Here is a 27,710-nt window from a genome sequence, read left to right on the forward strand (position 1 = left end):
AAAAATTTCACAATTTGTGTGGAAACACAGAAGACCCCAAATAGCCAAAGCAATCTTTTTTTTTTTTTTTTTTTTTTTTTTGCAGTACGTGGGCTTCTCACTGTTGTGGCCTCTCCCATTGCAGAGCACAAGCTCCGATGCACAGACTCAGCGGCCATGGCTCATGGGCCAGCCGCTCCGTGGCATGTGGGATCTTCCCAGACTGGGACACAAACCCGTGTCCCCTGCATCAGCAGGCAGACTCTCAGCCACTGTGCCACCAGGGAAGCCCCAAAGCAATCTTGAGAAAGAAAAATGTAACTGGATGAATCAGGCTCCCTGGCTTCAGACTATACTAAAAAGCTACAGCAATCAAGCCAGTATGGTACTGGCACAAAATCAGAAATATAGATCAATGGAAAAGGATAGAAAGCCCAGAGATAAACCCACACATATATAGTCACCTTATTTTTGATAAAGGAGGCAAGAATATGCAATGGAGAATAGACAGCCTCCCCAATAAGTGGTGCTGGGAAAACTGGACAGCTACATGTAAAAGTATGATATTAGAACACTCCCTAACACCATACACAAAAATAAACTCAATATGGATTAAAGACCTAAATCTAAAGCCACACACTATAAAACTCTTTTTAGAGGAAATCATAGGCAGAACATTCTATGACATAAATCACAGCAAAATCCTTTGTGACCCACCTCCTAGAGAAATTGTAATAAAACAAAAATAAACAAATGGGACTTAATGAAAATTAAAAGCTTTTGCACAGCAAAGGAAACCATAAACAAGATGAAAAGATAACTCTCAGAATGGGAGAAAATATTTTCAAATGAAGCAACTGACAAAGGATTAATCTCCAAAACTTACAAGCAGCTCACGCAGCTCAATATCAAAAAAAGAAACATCCCAATGCAAAAATGGGCAGAAGACCTAAATAGACATTTCTCCAAAGAAGATATACAGATTGCCAACAAACATATGAAAGAATGCTCAATATCACTAATCATTAGAGAAATGCCAATCGAAAGTAAAATGAGGTATCACCTCACAGGAGTCAGAATGGCCTTCATCAAAAATCTACAAACAATAAATGCTGGAGAGGGTGTGGAGAAAAGGGAACCCTAGTGCACTGTTGGTGGGAATGTAAATCAATACAGCCACTATGGAGAATAGTATGGAGGTTCCTTAGAAAACTAAAAATAGAACTACCATATGACCCAGCAATCTCACTACTGGGCATATACCCTGAGAAAACCATAATTCAAAAAGAGACATGTACCACAATGTTCATTGCAGCACTATTTACAACAGCCAGGACATGGAAGCAGCCTAGTTGTCCATCGACAGATGAATGGATAAAGAAGATGTGGCACATATATACAATGGAATATTACTCAGCCATAAAAAGAAACAAAATTGAATTGTTTGTAGTGAGGTGGATGGACCTAGAGTCTGTCATACATAGTGAATTAAGTCAAAAAGAGAAAAACAAATACCATGTGCTAACACATATATATGGAGTCTAAAAAAAAATTGTTCTGATGAAACTAGGGGCAGGACAGGAATAAATTCGCAGATGTAGAGAATTGTCTTGAGGACATGGGGACGGGGATTGATAAGCTGGAACGAAGTGAGAGAGTAGCATTGACATATATACACTGCCAAATGTAAAATAGATAGCTAGTGGGAAGCAGCTACATAGCACAGGGGGATCAGCTCAGTGCTTTGTGACCACCTAGAGGGGTGGGATAGGGAGGGTGGGAGGGAGATGCAAGAGGGAGGGGATATGGGGATATATGTATACATATATCTGATTCACTTTGTTATACAGCAGAAACAAATACAACATTGTAAAGCAATTATACTCCAATAAAGGTGTTTTTTAAAAAAGTGTGCTTCTTTCCTTGCTGTGGGGGGACTTGCACATGTCTCACCATGATTACAGACCCCAAATTACAATTCTCTGCTGATGTTGAAGAAAGCCATTTTGGCTGGAGAAATATTTGGTAGTCTATTTGTTTTAGGTCAACACAAACTTAAATGCATATTACTAAGTGCAAGAAGGCATTCTGAAAAGGCTACATATTGTATGACTCTAACTATATGACATTCTTGAAAAGGCAAAACTTTGGAGACAATAAAAAGTCAGTGTTGCCTGAGCTTGGATGGGGATGGGATGAATAGGTGGAGCACAGAGTAATTATTAGGCAATGAAAATATTCTGTATGATACTGTAATGATGGATACATATCATTATACATTTGTCCAAACCCATAGAATGTACAACACTGAGCAGCATGAACCCTAATGCAAACTATGGACTTAGCGTGATTACAATGTGTTGATGTAGGTTCATGAATTGTTAATAGCCCACTCTGGTGGGGGATGTTGATAAAGGAGAAGGCTATTTGTGCATAGGGGTGGGGCATATGGGAAATCTATTTGCCTCCTCTCAATTTTGCTGTGAACATAAAACAGAACATAAAACCAAAAAATAATGTTTTTAATGTGAGTAAAATGGTAAATATATATCCACAATAAAATAATTGATTAATTGTAAAAGGGAATGCTATGAACAGCTTCACACTTATAAATATGACAATTTAGAGAAAATTGACCTTCAAAACCCACAAACTACTAAAACTTTAATAAAGATGAAGTATCTGATATGAATAGTTCTATACCCATTAAAGAACTGCAATTCATTATGTAAAAGCTCCCCTCCCCCCAAAATCTCAAGGCCCAGATGGTTTCACTGGAGAATTCTACAAAACATTTAAAGAATTAGCACCAATCTTATGGATTTACACAATCTTTTCCATAAACAGAAGAAAAGAGTAGACTTCTAAACTCATTTTGGGAGGTCAGTATTACCCTGATACCAAAATCAAGGAGAGAAGAAAAATAAAATAAGAAATCTACATACCAATATTTCTCATCAACTTAAACATAAAATTTCTTGCCAAAACATTAGCAAACCTAATCCCACAATGCATTAAAAAATTATACACCATTACCAAGTGGAATTTATTCCAAGGATGAAAGGCTGATTCAACATTTCAAAATCAATGAGCATAATCCACCATAGGAACAGGTTAAAGAAGAAAACTTACATGACCACATCTATTGATGCAGTAAAAGCATTTATCAAAATCCAACATCCATTCCTGATATAAACTCTCAGTGAAATATGAATAGAAGGGAATTTCGTGAACCTAGGTTTTTGTCTATAAAACAATGGGCATCTATAAAAAACCTACAGTTAACATCATACCGAATGATGAAAGACTAAATGCTTCCCCCCAAGACTGGGAAAAAGCAAAGACGTCCACTCTCACCACTCTTATTCAATATATTTCTGGAAGTTCTAGCCACTGCAAAAGGCAAGGAAAGGAAATAGGCATTCAGATTGGAAAGGAAGAAATAAAGCTGTCCCTATGTCCCTATTTGCAGATGACATGATTGACTACATAGAAATTCCCAAGGAATATACAAAAACAAAAACACTGGAACTAGTGAAGTCAGCACTGTGGCAAGATATAAAATCAATATACACACACACAAAAAAAATCAAATTTCTACATGAACCCAATGTAATCAAAACCCAATGTAATTTATAATTTATCCAAAGAAATTCAAATACATAGGTATACACTTAACAAAATATGTACATGATACATATGCTGAAAACTACAAAATGTGATGAAAGAAATTAAGGACTTAAATAAATGTAAAAACATACCATGTTCAGAGAAAGACAAATATCATATGATATTGCTTATATGTGGAATCTAAAAAAAGGGTACAAGTGAACTTATCTACAAAATACAAATAGAGTTACAGATGTAGAAAACAAACTTTTGGTTACCAGGGAGGAAAGTGGGGGGAGATGAGGGATAAATTGGGAGATTTGGGATTGACATATACACACTACTATATATAAAATAGTTAACTAATAATAACCTACTGTATAGCACAGGGAACTCTACTTAAGACACTGTAATGGCCTATATGGGAAAAGAATCTTAAAAAGAGTGGATATAGGTATATGTATAACTGATTCACTTTGCTGTACAGCAGAAACTAATACAACATTGTAAATCAACTATACTCCAATAACAATTAAAAAAAAGCATACCATGTGCATGGGTTCAACACAGTAAAGCAGTCAATTCTCCTAAAATTGTTATATAGGCTTAACACAGTTTCTACCAAAATCTCAAGTTTTTTTTTTTTTAGTAGACATAGGCAAGCTTATTCTAAAAAGTATATTAAAAGCCACAGGCCCTAGTATAGCTAAAGGAATTCTGACACAGAAGAGTAAAGTGGGAGTAATCACTTTAGGGTTAGGGTTAGGGTAATCACTTTACTCAATAAGGCCTATGATATTACTAGAGTGATAAAGACCTATGCACAGATGTTCATAGAAGCCTTATTCTTAATAGCCAAATACTACATACAATTCAGATGTCCTTCACTGGGTCAATGGTTAAAAAAATCATGGTACATACATACCACAAAAACAAAAACTTGATACAGGCGACAACTTGGATGAGTCCCAAGGGCATGCTGGATGAAAAAAAGCTACTTTCAAAAGGTATGGTTTCGGGACTTCCCTAGTGGTGCAGCGGTTAAGAATCCACCTGCCAATGCAGGAGATACAGGTTCGATCCCCAGTCCTGAAAGAGCCCACATGCTGCAGAGCAACTAAGCCTGTGCACCTCAATTACTGAGCCTGTTCTCTAGAGCCCGTGAGCCACAGCTACCAAGCTCACGTGCCACAACTACTGAAGCTTGCGCCTAGAGCCTGTGCTCTGCAATGAGAGATGCCACTGCAATGAGAAGCCGCACACCACAATGAAGGGTAGCCCCAGCTCACTGCAACTAGAGAAAGCCTGCATGCAGCAACGAAGACCCAACGCAGCCAAAAATAAATAATTTTTTTAAAAGTCAAATAGACACATGGAAAATACTTTTTTAAGAAAAGTATGGTTTCATTTATATAATTTTGAAATGCCAAAATTATAGAAATGGAAAAGAGATTAGATGTTGCCAGGGGTTAGGGACCAAGGAGGGAGAGTGGGAAAGGAGTGGATATGGCTATAAAAAGGAAATCTGAGGTATCCTTATTGTGATAGAACTATTCTGTATATTGTCTGTGGTGGTATATGCAAGAGCCTACTATGTGATAAAATTGTACAGAAGTAAACACACACACACACACACACACACACACACACACACACGACTACAGGTAAACTTTGGGAAATCTGAATAAGATAGGTAGATTGTATCAATGTCAATATCCTACTTGTGGCACTGCGTTGTCTTGCAAAATTCTACTGGAGGAAATAGTAAAGTCTACAGGGGATCTCTGTATTATTTTTACAACTGTATGTTAATATACAATTATCTCCAAAATTTTCTATTAAAAAATCCTACTAATCTTTTATTTCAAGAATAATACTGCATCATAATAGCTTGTTTATTGGCTGCTAATCAGGTTTGCATGAAACCTCATAATAAACAGCTACAGGCCACTGGTTCAAACTGAGGTGAAACAGATATGCTTTTTGATGTTTCTGATAGTCAGAGTCATTGATCACACTGAGACACACTTGACACTTTCCTAAGAAGTCATCTGACCTCCTGTGAACTCCCTGGTGCTGTTAATGTGCAAGCAGGCTGCATGACCACTTCAGGAGTGTGGTAGACAATACTTGGGAAGTGACTGGATAGATACCAGCTTGAAATAAATACTTGAAGGAGCTGAGCTGTTTTCACTGAGATAAGGTGACATGAAGGATAAGATACCTGGGTTCAGATCCCTAGAGGGCTGTTTTGAGGCAAAGAAAGTAACTGTGTTCTCTGAGGTCCTAAGGGTAAATGAAGATAGGATCAGCAGTTGACCTCAGGGATGCTTTATAGATGCAGATATAGGCTTAGCAAAAAGAAGGACTAGCTGAGCTGTTCAATAATGAGATGTGTTACTTCTGGATGTAGAGAGTGCCCTATTATTGGAAGCATTTAAGCAGAAGTCATTAAACATCTCTCAGAAATGTGGAAATTTCCTTTCAATATGCAGATTCTAACACCAAAGTAATCATGTGAAACAGGGCTGCCAGTGCTTTATTCCAACACATATCTCATTCCCTCACTGGCTTTTCTTTTTTCCTGACTGGAACCTTCTCTTCCTTGATGACTGGAAGGGAAAGAAAGGGACTCTGAGGCCTTGGGATCAATATTCTATATAGACTGGAATCTCTTTGCAGGAAAATTCAAGTTACTATTGGGTTTGGTGGATGTAGGGACATAGAACCCTGCAGTAACCTCCCCAGACTAATCTGGGAGATTGACAAGGACACAAGATAACCATAGACAGCTTTTAGTTCTGGCATTTTTGCATTATGAGAAATACAATTGTTTTCGTGTCTGTTTTTCCTAATAAACTCTAAACTCTTTCAGGGATACTATATTTTACATTTCTTTGTGTTCTTCCTGCATTTGGAACCTTACACATAGTGGCTTCTTGATAGTTTCTCCATAAAGTGTTTCTTAGACATGATCAGATGGTTTGTAATGTAGTTTGTATACCAAATGTTAGGCTGGCATTTCCTCCCCCAGGGAAGAAAGAGCTGGCTTCCACTTTCTTTTGGGTGACATCTAAAGTAGATAATGTGATTATTTCTAAAGGTAGCTCCCTACCACTTCCTTCATTTCATGGCAACCAGGGAGCTAAAACAATACATTTAAGACCTGAGCTTTGACAAAGTTCCCAGTGCTGGACACATGAATCTGGTTTGATCCCTTAGGTGTGAGAAGAGTGTAGAGGCTATGGGTATTTTCTTCAAGCTGAGCCTGGTAGGTTGGTGGACTGGGGAGGCATTTATAAATGATCAGGCCTTTTAAATTTTAGAAAACCTTGTTGATATATGTACCAGTATGGAGGTCTTTGCTTCCCACCATCCTCCTCACTCTTGGGAGTGGGGGCATTGGGGTGGGGGAAGGAGAGAGCAATGTGTTGCTGGGTCCTTCAAAAAAGGAAAAAGGAACTCCAGAGTGGCTAAGTTAGGGAGAGAAAAAGAAGAGGCCTGGGCCAGAGGAAGGTGCGCTAAGGGAGACCAGGCCTCCTCAGGCCCCTTGGTGAAAGGATGAGAACACTCACAGCACAGGAGTCTGGCCTTGTAGCCCATATGAATGGTGGGGAGGGGTACCCTAGGACACACTAGGAGCCTGAGTCCTGACCCAGCCAGACACCTTCCTGTCAGTCCTTCCAGGACTTCCCTGAGGATGGCCCTCCTCTCACTGGGATCTCTCCCAGTATGGCATTAGTAAGATAATACGGCCCTGGGAGGGAGGGTGGAGGGTAACCTAAAATTAGCCCTCTGGACCTGTTCAGCCAGCCCTTTAGGCGGTGTTGTTAACAGTGGAAACTGAGGGCCCAGCCTGCACCAGCCCCCGGGGCAGTAGGGGGCTCCCCTTGGAGGGGCCACCAGGGCCAAGTGCTTCGCAGAGGGGTAGGGTCAGCCTGGTGAGTACCTGGAGCTTAGGACGTGATGATGCTGTCAGGGACGAGTGAACCCTAAGGGCTGCCAGCCAGTGGACCTGTGATCACCACCCTTAGTAGTCCGTTTCCACTGGGTCTTGTTTCTGGGGATGCTTGGGAGGTTAGTGGGGAAAGCTTCCCGCAGAGGGAAGGATGGTTTCCTGCTGCATCTGTCACAGGAAACTGTGTCTGCCTAGGCTCTGGGGTTCAAATGGGCCTACTTCTTGAGGGAAATTGCTGCGGTTATGCAATACAGGGAGGGTGAAGTTTTGTCTTTGTGTCCCTGTGTAGTACTTGTGAGTCTGTGTGTAGATGCAGCAGGGTGGGCTCAGGGCAGAAGGGCAGAGCTCCTCAGTGTGTGTGTGTGTGGGGGGGGAAGATGAGTACTAAAAATAGTCTACTAATGCCTGGCATACTATTCTAGGGCCCGCTGAAACCAGCCACTCTCCCGTAGGAGTTCTTAACCTAGATTCACAGACCCCCCTCCAAGAGGGCCTTAGATAGAATTCAAAGGGTCCAAAAATACAGATGGGGCAAACAATCACCTTTCTATTCCCCTAATCTCTAACTGAAATTTACTATTTCCTTCAAGGATGAATGCAGGCAGCAAATGGCAGTAGTATTACTAGTTCCTGTAACTTGGTCACCAGAAGAAATCATAGATATTCCCTATCATATTACAGTTGCAGCAGAGATCTGGAAATGTCATTTATACTCATAATCACTTAGAAATTATTAGTAGATCTTGTTATTTAACGTGTTGGTAAAGAACTTCTATTACCATATCACGCAGTTTTAAAAATATTTTGATAGTTGTATTTCAATATAATTGGTTTCCTTTAATTCTATATATTTTATGTATTAAAAATCATTCTGAGAGGGGACCAGAGACTTAGCCAGATTGTCACAGGGGCCAATGCCACCGAAAAAGGGTTTAAAACCCCTGCACTTTGGGGAGCAGGACGAGGATCTTTGCACAAAATGGTCACACATAGAAACTCTTTGATTAATAAACCACAGTACGGTGAGATTAGACAAAAGATGAGTTAGGTTTTTTATCCTATCTAATGAGATGAGGCACAATTCACTCAAGTGCCCAAGGTAGCTGGGGTCATGCCTTGTTCTCTCTCTGGAGGCTCATTATATGGGCCCTGAAGTGGGCTCATCGTATGACCTTGGTGAGAGCTTCAGCATTTCCCTTCACACTCCCTTTCCTCTTCATTTCTCTGAACACAACTCCCCCAAATAAAATAGTAAGGAGAGAATCCCTACTGGCTGTCAGAAGAAATGATTTGTAAAGCAACCTATGATTGAGATCCTGGAATCCAGTATGACCCTCAAACTTGAGGATCCTGAGAGCTACAATATGACTGTTTGAGGCAAGGGGGAGGGGTATGTGTTTACTTTTCAGGTGGCTGAGTTCTTGCTAATGAGACAACTGTCAATAACAGCCATGTGACCTTAGTAAAAAGTCTCTGCTCTCCTCTAAGCCTTGGTTTTCCCATCTCTAAATTGAGGAAATTAAAGGAAATAATTTATTATGTGCATTCCATCTCTGAAGTTATAGAGCTTTAACCTCAGGAGGGAGCAACAGCCATAGAAATTAGATACCTAAGTAATAATAAAAATTATAGTGAAAATAGTTACTGAGTACTACATACAGGTGGTATTCTAAACATTTAAGATGTATTGATATTAACTCATTTAATCCTAACAATAACCCTCTGAGGCAGATACTACTATCATACTACTTTACAGATGAAGGAATAGGCACAGAGAGATTAAATGATCTGCCCTAGATCACACAACTACTAATTGGTAGAGCTGAGATTGAAGCAGAATCCTAGACCATGTTTTACCACTTCCATATATGGCTTCCCAATCTGCACTGGGGGCAAAACAGACCTATATAGAAGGAGTTATGATATAGTGTGATGACTGCTATAGTACTATTAAGAGCAAAGACTCAAGGAACTAACCCGTTAGAAGGAGTTACATGTGACAGAAGGAAGCATGATGTATATCAACAGCCATCATTTCTCTTCCCTTATCAGTGAATCTTGGGGTATAAATAGAGGAGTGGTAGGAAATGAGGCTGGAGATATTGGCCAAGGTTTTCTCATGAAGGACCTGTGAGCCTGGCAAGGCATCTGGGCTATACTCTGAAAGAAAGGGGAGTGATTAAAGGATTTAAAATAGAAGATTGGCACAGAGAGGATTTGTACTTTTAAATGATCACTTTAGCCAAAATGTGGAGAAATTATTGAAAAGATAAACTAGCTAGGAGACTACTACAACAGTTGATGCAAAAGATGATGGGGGTCTGGATAAAGCACTAGCAATCGGGTTGCTTATAGAGGCCTCTAGGAAGTAAAATCCTAGATTTGATGACCAATTAGATGCGAGTGGAACAATGAGATAAGAGGCCTGACATTAGTCTTGAGCGTTTGGTTTGGTTGACCAGTTGGATGATGAAGAACTGAGATGTGGATCTAGTTTGGTGATGGTGATAGTAGTAGTGGTGGTGTGATACTGCTGACTTTGAAGTACTTGAAAGAACTCAGTGAATACATACCTTTTGCTGAAGAGAGAGCTGGGGGACTTGGAGTGGTAGGCTTGAAATCATCCTGATAAAGGTGAGAGCTACAGCTCTAGAAAAAGGAGAGAACAAGGGGAACAAAACTATTTCAGGGGAGAAAAATCAGAAGAGTGTGCTGGCCAGGAAGTCAAGGAAGGCCAGGAAGCCTCCTATGAAGTGGTCAGTGGAGACAGATGTCCCAGAAAAGTCAGAAAAGGAAAGAGCTGAGAAACAGCCAGTAGATTTAACCACAAGGATGACTTTTAAAGAAATATCTCTGTGTGATTGAGGATGGATGGAGATAGACTGCAGAGGGTGGAATTGGAGGTGAGGAAATGGATGGTAGACAACGCTTTGGAGATGTTTGGTGAAAAAGAGAGAGAAGAAAAGAAAGGTAGCTAGAGCAGGACAAAGGACCATAGAAGTGTTTTGTTTCCAAAGATGATTGAGGGGGAGGAGCCAGGGGAGAGGTTGAAGGCACATAGGAAGCTCACCCTTGAAGATCTAGTATATGGTAGCTTTCTTTCTCTTAACAGCCCCATGAGGCAGGGACTATCATTTCTGTCTTATAAATGAGGAAACTGAATCCCAAAGAAGGGAATAGACTTTCCCAAAGCTTACTCAGATAGGAAATGGGGGTGCTGAGTTGCAAACTTAGGCCTGCCTGATTTCTAAAATTATCTTCTTATAATTGTACCCCAAAAGTGAGTAAATAAAAGACCATATATGGAGTTGATGCTGACTTGTGGCAGGGGGGCTAAAGTTGAGGGAGACCCCACCCACCCACCTCAAAGTTTATTCTATGAGGTGTGTATTTGAGGTCCCAGGCTAACAAAGAGGGGTGGAGGTGGACAGTGAATAAAAGGAGGTGTGAGGCCCTGAGCCCAGGGCTGCAGGGTATGGGAGAAGAGGGAGACTCAACCTCTGAAAACCCTACCAGCTTACCCTGATGACATTACCAACTGAGATGAGTGACTGATTTTGGAGCATTAGGAACAGGACTAGAAATGCCAAGGGTTTAGGTTGAGTCAGTCATTGGGCCATGGGTGATTTTGTAGGGCCTGGGGATAATGAGGAGAGAAGAGTTGAGGGTTGAGGCAAGGCTCCAGGCTGGGTGGAACAGAGAGGATGGGAAAAGCCTTGACTCGGAGAGACTGGGAAGCCATAGTTTCCAAAAATATGCTGGCAATCAAAGGGACTCCTGGATTGAAATGGTCCTGGTGGAAAAACTAGTTGTCAACAGAGAGGAGGACTTGTCCTGGAAACCTCAACTATTTCCTACTATCTCTTTGACTATGTTTTACTTGACGTCCCTTTTACTTTTACTTTTAATGTCACCTCTTTATTTAATCAGTGAATGCCATTCAACATCCATTTCCTGAGCAACCCTGTTGCCTGAAGCATGGGGCCTGAGTCTGAGGGGAGGTCACATACGAGGGGCTGTGAAGAGGCTGAATCTCATCTAAAAGGTTGAGAGGTAGAGTTGAGGGCCTGCCCCATGAGACTGATGTCAGAATGCTCAGGGATCACAGCTTGACACCACAAAACACCATTCTGTTGGCTTAGCAATTACCAGACCAGAACCACCTCATTAGTCCACACATTCTGAACCAAGGAAGATGTATCTACCAACACCCCAGCCATGATGTAGGTTCTACTGGGAGTGGAGGAATAATAAGATGGAGACAGTGGCTTCCCTGGTGGCACAGTGGTTGAGAGTCTGCCTGCTAATGCAGGGGACACGGGTTCGAGCCTTGGTCTGGGAGGATCCCACATGCCACGGAGCAACTAGGCCCGTGACCCACAACTACTGAGCCTGCGTGTCTGGAGCCTGTGCTCCGCAACAAGAGAGGCCGCCATAGTGAGAGGCCCGTGCACCACAATGAAGAGTGGCCCCCGCTTGCCACAACTAGAGAAAGCCCTCGCACAGAAACAAAGATGCAACACAGCAAAAATAAATTAATTAATTAATAAACTCCTACCCCCAACATCTTCTTTAAAAAAAAAATAATAAGATGGAGACAGGAGTCCTCACCCTGGAGTTTATGCACTGATGAAGCACAGATAAGTGGAAATGTGATGTGAAAATTCATAGCTAAAGCCTAGTTGTAATCCTTTGGAATCCCTGAGCAGAGTAGGAGGAGATTATGGAAGGTTTCCCAGAAGTAGGAGTTTGAAGGGAAGGCAGAAGAGCATATGCAAAGGCATCAGGCTGTGAAATGGCCTGATCTATTTTGGCAGCCATCTCTGGGGTCTGAAATAAGATGGAGTAGGAGTTAGAAGCAAGGGACCCATGATTGAAGAGCCTGATGGTGAAAGATGGGGGCCAAGCATCCAGGCTTTTGATGGGAGCCCTCAGTCTCTCCTGTTTTTGTCATCCACAGATCTGGCATATCCTCCTGCTCATAATGAGAATAGTTCTGCTCCAATTAGCCAAGGTGAACCTCATGGACATCACCAAAATCTTCTCCCTCCTGCAGCCCGATAAGGAGGAGGAGGACACCGACACGGGGGAGAAGCAGGCTCTCAATCAAGCAGTGTACAACAATGACTCTTATACCTTGGACCAGCTTTTGCGCCAGGAGCGTTATAAACGATTCATCAACAGTAGAAGTGGCTGGGGCATCCCTGGGACACCCTTGCGCTTGGCTGCTTCTTATGGCCACCTTAGCTGCTTGCAGGTCCTCCTGGCACATGGTGCTGATGTTGACAGCTTGGACGTCAAGGCACAGACACCACTTTTTACCGCCGTCAGTCATGGCCATCTGGACTGTGTGCGTGTGCTTTTGGAAGCTGGTGCTTGTCCTGGTGGTAGCATCTACAACAACTGCTCTCCTGTGCTCACAGCTGCCCGTGATGGTGCTGTTGCCATCCTGCAGGAGCTCCTGGGTCATGGTGCAGAGGCCAACGTCAAGGCAAAACTACCAGTCTGGGCATCGAACATAGCTTCATGTTCTGGACCCCTCTATTTGGCTGCAGTCTACGGTCACCTTGATTGTTTCCGCCTGCTTTTGCTCCATGGGGCAGACCCTGACTACAACTGTACTGACCAGCACCTACTGACTCGAGTCCCACGGTCCCGCACCCTCCTCGAAATCTGCCTGCACCATAATTGTGAGCCAGAGTACATCCGGCTGTTAATTGATTTTGGTGCTAACATCTACCTTCCATCTCTCTCCCTGGACCTGAACTCACAATATGATAAGGGCACTGCATTGCTGCTACAGGCCCGAGGTGAGTGTCATGCAGCCCAGCTCTAATAGGCCTCCTGGCTTGGAGGGCCGAGGGCCCCAAATCACCCCCCAAGCTAATCCTTCTGGGATGAGTTGGAGAAAACATCATCTTCTTCCCTGGGGCCCCAGTGGAGAAGAGGTTACAGATTCCTTTTTAGGGAAGGGATCACTAAGATGAGGTAGGGGATAGCACTAGTCCAGTTTCTTCTTCTGGCATTGCCCATGACTGTTTTGTGGCCTTGAACATGCCCTCTCTAGGCCTCAGTGTGTCCCCATTGGTACCATGCATTGAGGGAAGGGAGGGGACATTTCTTAGAAGGGAGAGAGCAATTAGGGCTGCAGTAGCCAGGGCAGGATGGATGTAAGCTTGGGTGGGAGAACTACACTGAGAATTGCTTCTCATGACCTGTTTTTCCTTCCTGTAGCCACTCCACGGTCACTACTATCACAGGCTCGTTTAGTCATCCGCAGAGCCCTGCGCCACGCCAGCCAGCCACAAGCCATCGACCAGCTGGATATTCCTCCTGTGTTGATTAGCTATCTTAAACACCAACTGTAACCTTGCAGCCTGCCCAGAAACACACAATGCCTCCAAAAAACCACCTGGGGACCCAGGTAGCTTGAGGGCACTACAGCTCTACCCACTCGTCTGAAGCTGCTCTCCTGTATTATCCTCCACAATAAAATCCTCAACAAAATAAATCCTGGGGGCTGTTGTGTTGTGTGTGTGGGGTGGGGAAGTTCACCGGGGGAACGGGTCTGGTTGGCCATGGGGAAGGATTAGAGTGATCTGGCATTCAACAGGCATAGGAGCCTAGCCACTGAAAGAGAAAACTAACCCAATGGCCTATACATCCCCACTAAGATCCTTGAGAGAATTTGGAGCTGTAATGTCCTAGAAGCAAGTCCTGAAGAATTCAGGTAGGTATAAGGGTAGCATCATCTTGCTCAGCCCTGTATCTCCATTGAATCTCTGGCTGCTATTGTCACCAAACCAAACTTGGGTCCACAGCCAATCTACTGACACCGGGTTGTGGCGAAGTAAAAGGGCTTCACCCTTTTCAGGGGCTGTTGCCCAATACCCTATTTGAGTCAAATGACCAAGGAGTCTCCCATTCACTCACCTTGAATCATAGGCTGCAATTACACTAGTCTATTTTATATAGGAAACTAGGAAAACAAACTACCAAATATTTGTCACAACGAATTTAACACAGAGAATAAATTGGTTACACAGGTGATAGGCAGAGAATCTAAGAAGGACAGGAAGTTAACCCAGAGTTTAGTGACAGCAGGAGGCCAACATCACCCTTAGGTTGGAGGGGTGAGGGAGGAGGTATGGCCAGACTCTAGGGACAGGGGTCACCTGATAGAAAGTAGAATCACAGGCTTATCATGGGTATCCAAACAAGAGAAAAGGAAGAAATACCCTCTCCTTTCCCTCATTCTTGTCCTTCAATCTGCTTTCAATGTCTGTTTCACTGAGGAAAACTAGAAGTCAACTAATATGAGAGCCTGGGAAACACAGCCTGCAGTGCTTAGTCCTCCTAACTGGTCCAGGCAACCAGGGCCTCAATCAGCACATATAACCACCCAAATCCAGATCCAGGCACCTTCAATTTCGCTAAATCTTCATCTTTCCACAGTACCTTCTTTTATATCTCCTAAACCACTATGGGTGAGGATGTGTATGAGCAGTGAAAAAGACACAAGGTGAAGGGGTAGAGGATGCAAGCCCAGATAATCTGTATATGGGGAGTACTTTAGATGTTTGGAGCTTTTCCTGGGAGCTGCCTTGACAGACCCACCCCCCACGCCCCTACATAAATATCTCCCATCATGCAGGAAGGGAGGCAGGGAATGGGGTCTTGAACTGACTTGCCTCTCCCCATTCTTACCTCTCCCACTCTCCCTAGCTCCTAGTGCCTAAGAGACTTTAGGAAGGAAGGCAAGAATACTGGACATCTATCCCCATGGTCCTGCCCCACTCAGCTTCCAGACTTTCAAATGCATAAAGCATTTTGGAGAGCAGTGCAACTGTTTTTCTCCAAGGGGCAAGAGAACTGAAGGACTGGACTGTAAACACAGACTTTAGGGCAGTGAGCTGCAGGTCTCTTCTACCTTTCTTTCAATCTGGGTTCCTGAGGGTGAGTTATCTGGGATTGCACTCCTCACTTTGCTCCCCATCCCCTTAGTCAGGGTTTAGGAGATTAGGAGTCAAGCTCAGCAGCTCCATCTACTTTAGGACCCCAGGAAAGTACACCCTTCAAATGGGGCCTGGCCAGGGTGGCCTCCCTTGTGCCATCTGGAACACCAATTCTCTGGTTGACACTTGAAAGTATGTAGATAACTCTGGGCATATCAAAAGAATTGCATTTGACTAGGATGTAGGAGTATACCAAATTCTAGGCAGAGGAAGAGCTGAAACTCTTTGCCCCATTTCCCAGATGAGCAGACTGAGAAACTTTCAAAGTTAAGTGCCCATGTTATTGGCAGCTCAGCTCTCCAGACCTCTCTGAGCTGTTGTTCTTCCAGTTGCCTGTGCTGCTGTGGGCAGAAACTTTAAGGCCCGCTGCCTTGGTTTCTTCCCCATCCAGACAACAGGCCTGGAGTGAAAATGGATCATCTCAAATTCTGATGATGAATCTTCTGAGGCAAATTTCCCTAGGAGGTGCGAGGAGGAGGTTCCTAGAATGAAATGTCACCCTTGGCCTTTAGTCTCTTATTGGCATTGCCCCCAGATAATAACCTAGCCCCCCCAAACCCTCCATTACAACCACCAGTTTCCAGGTAATTTGTTTTCCCAGTTAGATCTTGACTGTAAACTGAACAAGTGGGAATGCAGCTTCCAAGAAAGCTGAATCTTAACCCTTCTCTCCCTCTCTCCCTGTCTCCTCGTAACTTCCCTTTTTTCCTTCTTTCTTCTCTCCCTCTCTCCTTCCCTCCCTCCCTTCCTGGAATTGCCATTAGCCTAGGGCTGGATCTGCTCTGCACATGCCACTGACCAGTCTGCATTCTTTCCTGCAATGGGAAAATTCTTTCGCTTTATTCAGAAAGGTGGCCCACAAAGACAAGATCCAAAGTGCAAATGGTCCACTGTACTGCAGAAACCACAGAGTTCCCCTTCAGCTGCTAACTTGAGGGAAAGGATAATGGAAGAGGTAGTGTTTGATCTTGGCCTTGAAGGGTGTAAAGTGTTTTAATTAGTAGAAAGGAAAGAAAAGGTATTAGTAGAGGGAACTCAGTGAGCAAAGACATAGAAGTGGGAAAAAGCAGGGCAGTTTGGGTAACCAATTTAGTCTGGTTCAAGTTCAATGTGTTTCAACAAGAGCTAGGCTGGGGACTAGACTGGAGAGGGCCCTGAATATCCTGGTCTTTCGGACTTGAAGATTTCAGTCCTTAGAATGGGGCATGCATAGTCATAGGAATGACTTACTGAATGCATAGAGAACATGTTCCCTGATTTCCCAGGGCAAATCTGGCACAATTACATTTTTTACTGAAATATAACTGACATACAACATTATATTAGTTCCAAGTGTACAACATAAGAATTCAATATTTGTGTATATTGTGAAATAATCACCACAACAAATCTAGTTAACATCTATCACCACACAGTTACAATTTTTTTCTTGTGATGAGAACTTTTAAGATCTATTCTCTTAGCAACTTTCAGATAGGCAATACAGTATTATTAACTATATTCACCATGTTGTACATTACATCCTCATGACTTATTTATTTTATAACTGAAAGTTTGTCCCTTTTGACACCCTTCACCCATTTTGTCCACCCCCAACCCCTGCTCTGGCAACCACCAATCTGTTCTCTGTGTGTATAAGCTCGCTTTTTTTTTTTAATTTTAGATTCTACATATAAGTGAAATCATATAGTATTTGTCTTTCTCTGAATTATTCACTTAGCAAAATGCCCTCCAGTTCAATCCATATTGTTGCAAATGACAAGATTTCATTATTTTCTATGGCAAAATGATATTCCAGTGTGTGTGTGTGTGTGTGTGTGTGTGTGTGTGTGCGCACGCGCACATCACATTTTCTTTACCCATTCATCCATTCTTGAACACTTGGGTTGCTTCCATGTCTTGGCTATTGTAAATAATGCTGCAGTGAACATGGAACAGTGAACACATATCTAGTGTGCACATATGCAGTGAACACATATCTAGTGTCTTTGTTTTCTTTGGATAAATACACATAAGCAGGATTGCTTGATCATATGGGAGTTCTATTTTTAATTTTGAGGCACCTCCATACTTTTTTACATAGTGACTGCATCAATTTACATTCCCATGAGCTGTTCGCAAGGGTTCCATTTGTTCCACATCCTTGCCAGCATTTGATATTTCTTATCTTTTTGATAACAGCCATTTTAACAGGGGTGAGGTCATATCTCATTTTGGTTTTAATTTGCATTTCCCTGATGATTAGTGATATTGAACACCTTTCCATGTACCTGTTGTGCACCTGTATCTTCTTTGAAAAAATGTCTATTCAGGTCCTCTGCCCATTTTTTAATCAGGTTGTTTGTTTTTTTGATGTTGAGTTGTATGAGTTCTTTTGATATTTTATATTAACCCCTTATAGGATATATTGTTTGCAAGTATCTCCTCCCATTTGGTAGGTTGCTTTTTCATTTTGTTGATAGTTTCCTTTGCTGTGCAGAAGCTTTTTAGTTTGATGTAGTCCCACTTGTTTATTTTTGCTTTTGTTGCCTTTGCTTTTGTTGTCAAACCCAAAAAAATCACTGCCAAGACTGATGTCAAGGAGCTTACCACCTATGTTTTCTTTAAGGAGTTTTATGGCTTCAGGTCTTATGTTCAAGTCTTTAATCCATTTTGAGTTAATTTTTGTGTATGGTGTAAAATAGAGGTCCAGTTTCATTTTTTTGCATGTGACTCTCCAGTTTCATTTTTTTGCATGTGACATTTTTTTGCATGTGACTTTTTTTGCATGTGCCTTCCACTTCCCAGAGCAGGTAGAAGTCATTAGATGTGATATCATCAACTTTCCATAAATGGTCATCCCAACACCATTTATTGAAGAGACTGTCCTGTCCTCATTGTATATCTTGGCTCTTTGTCATAAATTAATTGACCATATATGCTTAGGTTTATTCCGGCAGCATTAATTTAACCACTCTCTTGTGGGCCCAGAGCATTTGACTGCTTACAAAACATTTACACATCCATATTTCATTTACTTCTATTATGACTCTGAGGTAGGCAGAACAGTTTTTGTACAGATGTGGAAACTAAGGGCCAGAGAAGGGAAGAAAGTTGCCCAAGGTCACACAGTGAGGCAATGGTAGAGCCAGAACTAGAACCCATGAGGCTTCTTGTCTAAGACAGGGCTTTCACAGGATACCATGTTCTGCCTCATATGTGAGTGGGAGCACTGGGGAAGACGGGGGCAAGCCCTGACTTCATTTCATAGGCCTGGGCAGTGGATATACAGGGCTCTCTCTTACTGAGAATGGTGGCAGCCCTTTAGTTGTCAGAGGCCCCAGCCCTTATCCCCATGATAGAATGGGCACTCAGGAGTAATGCAGCAAGCAAGGAACAGTGGCGGTCCCAGGCACTGAGGATAGGCTAAAGGGTTTGGGGCAAGTCCAAAGTGAGGGTCTGGACATATGGGAGGAGCAGAGCTCTCCCTCTCCCTGCTCTATTTTTTTGGTTATTTCCAAACTCTAAAGGGGTTTCATTGCTCTCCTAGCCTCAGGGAACCCTGCTCTTCCATGTTCAAGCCATCTTCTTGATGAAGATGTAAGACGAACAACCATCTGTTTCATCCTGGTACCTTCTGAGTTACAGTCACAGTCGACATTGGCTTCCAGAAACTAGTCTACTTGCTAGCTCCTACTTTGCCAGTCTCCTCGCAGTAGAGGTTGCCTCCTCCCAGTAGAAAAGTGGAGCCTGGGCTGATGGCAAGGTCTGCTCAAGTGACTCATCCAATGCCTTCACCTGCAGTTCCTTCACCTCCTTGACTCTCACAACATCATCTACCCTCCATTTTACCACCTGCTCCCTTGGCTTCACCTGGAAATGCTGGTCCTCCTTTCTAGCTAGAATTGCCTGTTTCCAGAAGTTACATTCCTGGAAACTTATGGTTTGACCCCACAGAATCTCCCATTCTTTCACACAACAAATATTTACTGAGATCTACTCTGTGCCAGGCTCTGTGTTTTAAGGACTATGTTATCTCCTACCTTCTCTTCATTTGTTTCCCTCCCCTGTCTTCACTTCCTTCCCTGTCTATCTTTGACCCTGTGTTCATTAAATCACTTCAATCTCTCATCCAGTAACACACAAACTTTGGATCAAGCCATTGTACTCTCCTAAGCCTGGACTGATGAACACTATAGAAGAAATAATAATAACAAAAAGGTCTTTATCAACTTTCCCATTCTCTACAGTAACTATTTCAAACTTTGTCCAATAATAGCAAGTTTCCTTGAACCTCCCCAGTTACTGCTTTTCCTCTCACTTTGGGGACTTTGCCTTCCACTTCCCAGAGCAGGTAGAGGTCATTAGATGTGATATCATCAACTTTCCATAACAACACATTCTATGGCATCCACACATCCTTCCCTCTTGTCTTAGTCTTTCCTCCCAGCCAAGGCCCACTCATCTGTAGGGGCTCTGGTTCCCATCCCCAACCACATCCAGGGCCTCCCACCCATCAATTATCCTGTTTCCTATATCTTCACCTTGATTGGTTTTCCCCCTCAGCATATAAACAAGCTCATATCTTTCCATCTTGTAAAAACAACCTGAACCCAAGAACCCCCTCTACCTACTATCTCTTTGCAGACAAACTTCTAGAGCAAGGAAGCTGCATACATTCTCCCTTTCCTTGCAGACCAAATTCTTGACACTCCACTGCAGTCTGGCATACACCCTCATGTCTGCTCCAAACTGGCCTTGCCCACATCACCAGTGACTACTCAGATCCATATCCAATGGCACCTTTTCTACTTTTATCTTGCTGTGCTTCTGGGCAGCATCTGACACATACACTCTTGGTAATATCACCTTTTATAAAACCCCTGTGTCTCCCCTGGCTTCTGGGAGAGTCAGCTCTCCTGGTTCTGGTCTCACCTTGCCAATCCCTCCCTCTCAGAGTTCTGAAATCTCCTATTCCTTACTCTTCTCTTTCTCTCACACCCTTCATCACCAAGTCTGGCCAGTTCTATTTTCCAAATACATCTAGAACTCAACTACTTCTCACTGCCTCTAGTGCCTCTACCCTCCTCTCACCTGGATCACTGTAGGGGCCTCTGTCCTGATCTCACTGCTTCCTCCTTCCTTGCTGCTACAGCTCCCTAGACATTTCACTAAGACCATGCCAACTCCTCAGCTCAAAATCTGCAAAGTTTAAAGTCTTTAAAATAATGCAAAAAGTCATATGCCATCTGCCTCCCATGTTCTCTCTGACCCCCTCTCCCACCACTTTTCTCCACAATCACTCTACTCTAGCTATACTGCCTGCCTTGTTTTTCCTCTAATATTCCAGCATGTTCCCACCTCTGGATCTTTGTGCTTGTTGTTCTTTCCGCCTGGGATGCTTCTCCTCCAGATAGTCTCATAGTTTGCTCCCTCAGTTCCCTCAGATCTTTGTTTGACTTTCACCTTTTCAGTGAGGCCTACCCCAACTGCCCTGTTTAAAGCAGCACCCTCCCACCAATACTCCTTCTACCCCTTTCCTGCTCTATTTTTCTTCATAACATTTATTGCCATCTGACATACTATATACTTTACTTATGTATTTTGTTCATTGTCAGCCCTCATGGAGCTTTCATTATAATGATGGGAAATAGAAAGTTAAAAAGTGACAATAAAAACAAATAAATAACAATAAAAATAATATACCAGAAAGTGGTAAATGCTATGGGTAAGAAAAAGAGGCCAATTAAGGGATTGGAGAGTAAAGGGGTTAGGAATGGGGATTGCTATTTTATATTCAAGTATCCAGGAAGGTTTCACTAATAAGGTGACATTTGAGAGACATTTGAAGGAAATGAGGCACAAACTATGTCAGTAACTATGTCAGAGCCCCCAGAGCATCTGGCTTTGAAGGCCAGGGGAGGTTGAGTGAAGGAGCTCCACAGAACTGGGGGAGACAGAGAATCCATTCTTGGAGGGTGCACACAAGGTCTCATGCACACCAGGACCCAGAGCAAAAGCAGTGACTTCATAGAAGCCTGGGCCAGACCTACCTGTGGGTCTTGGAGTGTCTCCTCGGGACGCAGGGGTGGGTTATGGTTCACTGTGGGGACAAGAAAACTGGAGGCAGGGGTACCAGGGTATATTCATCAGTGTGAGTTCTCCTGGAGGTTGCCATTTGGCACTAAAACCTGGCCCCACCCAACAGCCTGTTGGTTCCAGCCCTGGGATGCCAGAGGCCAAAAAACCAATAGGGTGGGAACACAGCCCCACCCATCAGCAGACAGGCTGGCTAAAGACTTTCCAAGCCCAAAGCTGACTCTAGACATGCCCCTCGACACAGCCCTGCCCACTAGAGGGCCAAGGACCAACTCCACACACCAGTGGGCAGGCATCAGCCAATCCTGCCAAGAAGCCTGCACAAACATCTAGACCAGCCTCACCCACCAGAGGCAAACACAAGAAGCAAGAAAGCTACTATCCAGGACACTGCAGAACTGAATCCGCAAATACAGATTAGAACCTGCTCTGGGACCAGTTGTTTCCTGGCCCATGGGTGACAAGAGGGGAGTGTACTGTTGGGATACATAGGACATACTCTACAAAGGGCCACTTCTCTAGGGTCGAGAAACATAACTAACCTTCCACACATAAAAATACAAAAATAAATCGAGACAAAATGAGATGGCAGAGGATGGGATAAAACCCCAGAAGAATAACTAACATGGAGTTACGCAATATGCCCAAGAAAGAGTTCAGAGTAATGACCATAAAGATGATCCAATAACTCGGGAAAAGAATGGATGCACAGAGTGATAAGTTACAATAAAATTTTCACAAAGAGTTAGAAAATATAAAGAACAACCAAACAAAGTTGAAGAATACAATAACTGAAATGAAAAACAAACTAGAAGAAATCAATAGCAGAATAAATGACACAGAAGAATGGATAAGTGAGCTGGAAGACAGAGTGGTGGAAATCACTGCTATGAAATAGAAGAAAGAAGAACGAATGGAAAGAAATGAGGACACTTTAAAAGACCTCTGGGACAATGTCAAATGCACCAACATTCACATTATAGGCATCCCAGAAGAAGAGAGAGAAAGGGCCTGAGAAGATATCTGAAGAGATGATAGCTGAAAACTTCCCTAACATGGGAAAGGAAACAGTCAACCAAGTTCAGGAAGCACAGAGAGTTCCATATAGGATTAACCCAAGGAGGAACCCACCAAGACACATACTAGTCAAATGAACAAAAATTAAAGATAAAGAGAAAATATTAAAAGAAACAAGGGAACAGCTACAAATAACATACAAGGGAATCTCTATGAGGTTATCACCTGATTTTTCAGCAGGAGCACTGCAAGCCAGAAGGGAGTGGCACAATGTATTTAAAGTGATGAAAGGGGAAAACCTAAAACCAAGAATACTCTATGCAGCAAGGCTCTTGTTCAGATTTGACAGAGAAATCAAAAGCTTTGCAGACTAGCAAAAGCTAAAGAATTCAGCTTGACAAGAAATGTTAAATTAACTTCTCTAGGAGGAAAAGAAAAGGGCAAAATTAGAAATAAGAAAATTACAAAATGGGAAAGCTCAATGGTAAAGGCAAACATACAGTAAAAGTAGGAAATCATCCACACACAAATATATCTAAACCAGCAATTGTGAGAGGAGGAGAGTACAAATGCAGGATATTTGAAATGTATTTGAAATTAAGAGATCAGCAACTTAAAACAATCATGAATCTATATAGACTGCTATAACAAAACCTCAGAAACCTATAACCAAAACTCTACAGTGGATATACACACAAAAAAGAAAAAGGAATGCAAATGCAACACTAAAGATAGTCAACAAATCATAAGAGAGGAGAACAAAAGAAGAAAGGAAGAAAAAAGACTTACAAAAAAATCCAGAACAATGGACACAATGGCAGTAAGAACATACATATTGATAATTACCTTAAATGTAAATGGATTAAATGCTCCAACAAATGACATAGACTGGCTGAATGGATACAAAAACAAGACCCATATATATGCTGACTACAAGAGACCCACTTCAGATCTAGAGACACATACAGACTGAAAATGAGGGGACAGAAAAAGGTATTCCATGCAAATAGAAATCAAAAGAAAGCTGGAGTAGCAGTTCTCATATCAGACAAAACAGACTTTAAAATAAAACTGTGGGCTTCCCTGGTGGTGCAATGGTTGAGAGTCTGCCTGCCGATGCAGGGGACACGGGTTCATGCCCCGGTCTGGGAAGATCCCACATGCTGCGGAGCGGCTGGGCCCATGAGCCATGGCTGCTGAGCCTGCACGTCTGGAGCCTGTGCTCGGCAATGGGAGAGGCCACGACAGTGAGAGGCCCACGTACCACAAAATAAATAAATAAATAAATAAAGACTGTTACAAGAGACAAGGAAGGATAGTACATAATGATCAAGGAATCAACCTAAAAAGAAGATATAACAATTGTAAATATATATGCACCAAATATAGGAGCATACCATATATAAGGCAAATTCTAACAGCCATAAAAGGTGAAATCAACAGTAACACAATAATATTGGGGGACTTTAACACCCCACCTACATCAATGGACAGATATTTCAGACAGAAAATCAATAAGGAAACACAGGCCTTAAATGACATATTAGACCATATTGACTTAATTGATATTTATAGAGCATTCCATACAAAAGCAGCAGAATACACCTTCTAATAAAGTACACATGGATTCTCCAGGATAGATCACATGCTGACCCACAAAGCAAGGCTCAGTAAATTTAAGAAAATTGAAATCATATGAAGAAACTTTCTCAACCACAACACTATGAGATTAGAAATCAACTACATGAGAAAAACTGCAAAAGACACAAAACATGTGGAGGCTAAACAATATGCTACTAAATAACCAATGGATCACTGAAGAAATCAAAGAATAATAATAAAAAAATACCTAGAGACAAATGAAAACAAAAGCACGATGATCCAAAACCTACAGGATACAACAAAAGCAGTTCTAAGAGGGAAGTTTATAGTGATACGAGCTTACATCAAGAAACAAAAAAATCTCAAATACACGACATAACCTTACACCTAAAGCAACTAGAGAAAGAAGAACAAACAAAACCGAAAGTTAGTAGATGGATAATCATAAATAGCAGAGCAAAAATAAATGAAATAGAGATGAAGAATACAATAGTAAAGATCAATGAAACTAAAAGCTGTTTCTTTGAGAAGATAGACAAAATTGATAAACCATTAGCCAGACTCATCAAGAAAAAAAGGGATAGGGCTCAAATCAATAAAATTAGAAATGAAAAAGGAGAAGTTACAAACAACACCACATATATACAAAGGACCATAAAAAAACTATTACAGGCAGCTATATGACAATTAATTGTACAACCTAGAAGAAATGGACAAATTCTTAGAAAGGTATAATCTTCTAAGACTGAACCAGGAAGAAACAGAAAATATGAACAGAATGATTACAAGTACTGAAATTGAATCTATATTTTAAAACTCCCAATAAACAAAACACCAGGACCAGATGACTTCACAGGCAAATTCTACCAAACATCTAGAGAAGAGTTAACACCTATCCTTCTGAAACTGTTCCAAAAAATTGTAGGGGAAGGAACACTTCCAAACTCATTCTATGGAGCCACCATCACCCTGACACCAAAACCAGACAAAGATACCACAGGAAAAAAAGATTACAGGCCAATATCATTGATGAACACAGATGCAAAAATCCCCACAAAATACTAGCAAACCAAATGCAGTAATCCATTAAAAGGATCATACACCATGATCAACTGGGATTTATACCAGAGATGCAAGGAAATTTCAATATCCACAAATCAATCAGTGTGATACACCACACTAACAAACTGAAGAATAAAAACCATATGATCATGTCAAAAGATGCAGGAAAAGCTTTTGATAAAATTAAACATCAATTTATGATAAAAACGCTCCAAAAAGTGGTCATAGAGGGAATGTATCTAAACATAATGAAGGTCATATATAACAAACCCACAGCTAACACCACACTCAATGTTGAAAAATTGAAAACATTTCCTCTAAGATCAGGAACAAGTATTTCCACTATCATCACTTTTATTCAACATAGTTCCAGAAGTCTTAGCCATGGCAATTAGAGAAGAAAAAGAAATAAAAGGAATCCAAATTGGAAAAGATGAAGTAAAACTGTCACTGTTTTCAGATGACATTATACATAGAAAATCCTAAAGAGGCTACCAGAAAACTACTAGAGTTCATCAATGAATTTCATAAAGTTTCAGGATACAAAATTAATACACAGAAATCTGATGCATTTCTATACACTCACAATGAAAGATCAGAAAGAGAAATTAAGGAAACAATCCCATTTACCATTGCATCAAAAAGAATAAAATACCTAGGAATAAACCTACCTAAGGAGGCACAAGAACTACACTACAAAAACTATAAGATGCTGATGAAAGAAATCGAAGATTACTCAAACAGATGGAAAGATATACCATGTTCTTATATTGGAAGAATCAATATTGTTAAAATGACTATACTACCCAATGCGATCTACAGATTCAAAGCAATCCCTATCAAATTACCAATGGCATTTTTCACAGAACTAGCATAAAATACTTTTTTAAATTCGTATGGAAACACAGAAGACCCCAAATAACAAAGCATTCTTGAGAAAGAAAAAGGGAGCTGGAGGAATCGGGTTCCCTGACTTCAGACTATACTACAAAGCCACCGTAATCAATACAGTATGGTATTGGCACAAAAAACAGAAATATAGATCAATGTCACAGGATAGAAATCCCAGAAATAAACCCATGTGCCAAGGTCAATTAATCTATGACAAAGGAGGCAAGAATGCACAATGGAGAAAAGACAGTCTCTTCAATAAGTGGTGCTGGGAAAACTGTACAGTTACATGTAAGAGAATGAAATTAGAGCATTCTCTAACACCATACACAAAAATAAACTCATAATGGATTAAAGACCTAAATGTAAGACTGTATGCTGTAAAACTCTTAGAGGAAAATATAGGCAGAATACTCTTTGACATAAATCATGGCAATATCTTTTTGGATCTGTCTCCTAGAGTAATGGAAATAAAAACAAAAATAAGCAAATGGGACTAATTAAACTTAAAAGGTTTTGCACAGCATAGGAAACCATAAACAAAACCAAAAGACAACCTACAGAATGGGAGAAAATATTTGAAAATCATTCAACCGACAAGAGTTTAACCTCCAAAATATACAAACAGTTCATGTAGCTCTATATCAAAAAAACAAACAACCCAATCAAAAAATGGGCAGAAGATCTAAATAGACATTTCTCCAAGGAAGACACACAGATGGCCAAAAGGCACATGAAAATATGCTCAACATCACTAATTATTAGAGAAATGACTACAGTGAGGTATCACCTCACACCCGTCAGAATGGCCATCATCAAAAAGTCTACAAACAATAAATGCTGGAGAGGGTGTGGAGAAAAGGGAACTCTCCTACACTGGTGATGGTAATGTGAATTGGTGCAACCATTATGGAGAAGAGTATGGAGGTTCCTTAAAAAAAATAAATAAATAACTACCATGTGATACAGCAATCCCACACCTGGCATACATCCAGAGAAAACCATAATTCGAAAAGATACATGCAGTCCAATGTTCATTGCAGCACTATTTACAATAGCCAAGGCATGGAAACAACCTAAATGTCCATCAACAGATGAATGGATAAAGAAGATGTGGTATATTTATATAATGGAATATTACTCAGCCATATAAAAGAATGAAGTAATGCCATTTGCAACAATACAGATGGACCTAGAGATTATCATACTAAGTGAAATAAGCCAGACAGAGAAAGACTAATATCATATGATATCGCTTATATGTGGAACCTTAAAAAAAATAAAGATACAGATGAACTTATATACAAAACCGAAACAGATCTACAGACATAGAAAACAAACTTATAGTTACCTAAGGAGAAAGTTGGGGGGAGGGATAAATTAGGAGTTTGGGATTAACTACTATATATAAAATAGATAACCATCAAGGACCTACTGTATAGCACAGGGACCTAGAGTCAGCATTTTGCAATAATCTATAAGGGAAAAGAAGCTGGGAA

At 41.5% G+C, this 27,710-nt stretch overlaps 1 protein-coding gene across 2 annotated transcripts; it reads left to right on the top strand.

Annotated features, from left to right (window-relative positions):
• Positions 1-7,391: 7,391 nt before the first annotated feature.
• Positions 7,392-14,057, top strand: ASB12 (ankyrin repeat and SOCS box containing 12). 2 transcript variants are annotated; one of them, XM_060137726.1, is made up of 3 exons: positions 7,392-7,529; positions 12,507-13,356; positions 13,781-14,057. In XM_060137726.1, the coding sequence occupies exons 2-3, from the start codon at positions 12,531-12,533 to the stop codon at positions 13,912-13,914; spliced, it is 960 nt and encodes a 319-aa protein (XP_059993709.1). In that variant the 5' UTR covers positions 7,392-7,529; positions 12,507-12,530; the 3' UTR covers positions 13,915-14,057. The 2 variants fall into 2 exon arrangements, with proteins under 2 accessions (XP_059993709.1, XP_059993708.1); XM_060137725.1 differs by lacking the exon at positions 7,392-7,529 and having other exon boundaries at positions 12,490-13,356.
• Positions 14,058-27,710: the final 13,653 nt, after the last annotated feature.

This window comes from Lagenorhynchus albirostris, chromosome X (assembly GCF_949774975.1).
Source record: "Lagenorhynchus albirostris chromosome X, mLagAlb1.1, whole genome shotgun sequence".
Taxonomy (NCBI): Eukaryota; Metazoa; Chordata; class Mammalia; order Artiodactyla; family Delphinidae; genus Lagenorhynchus; species Lagenorhynchus albirostris.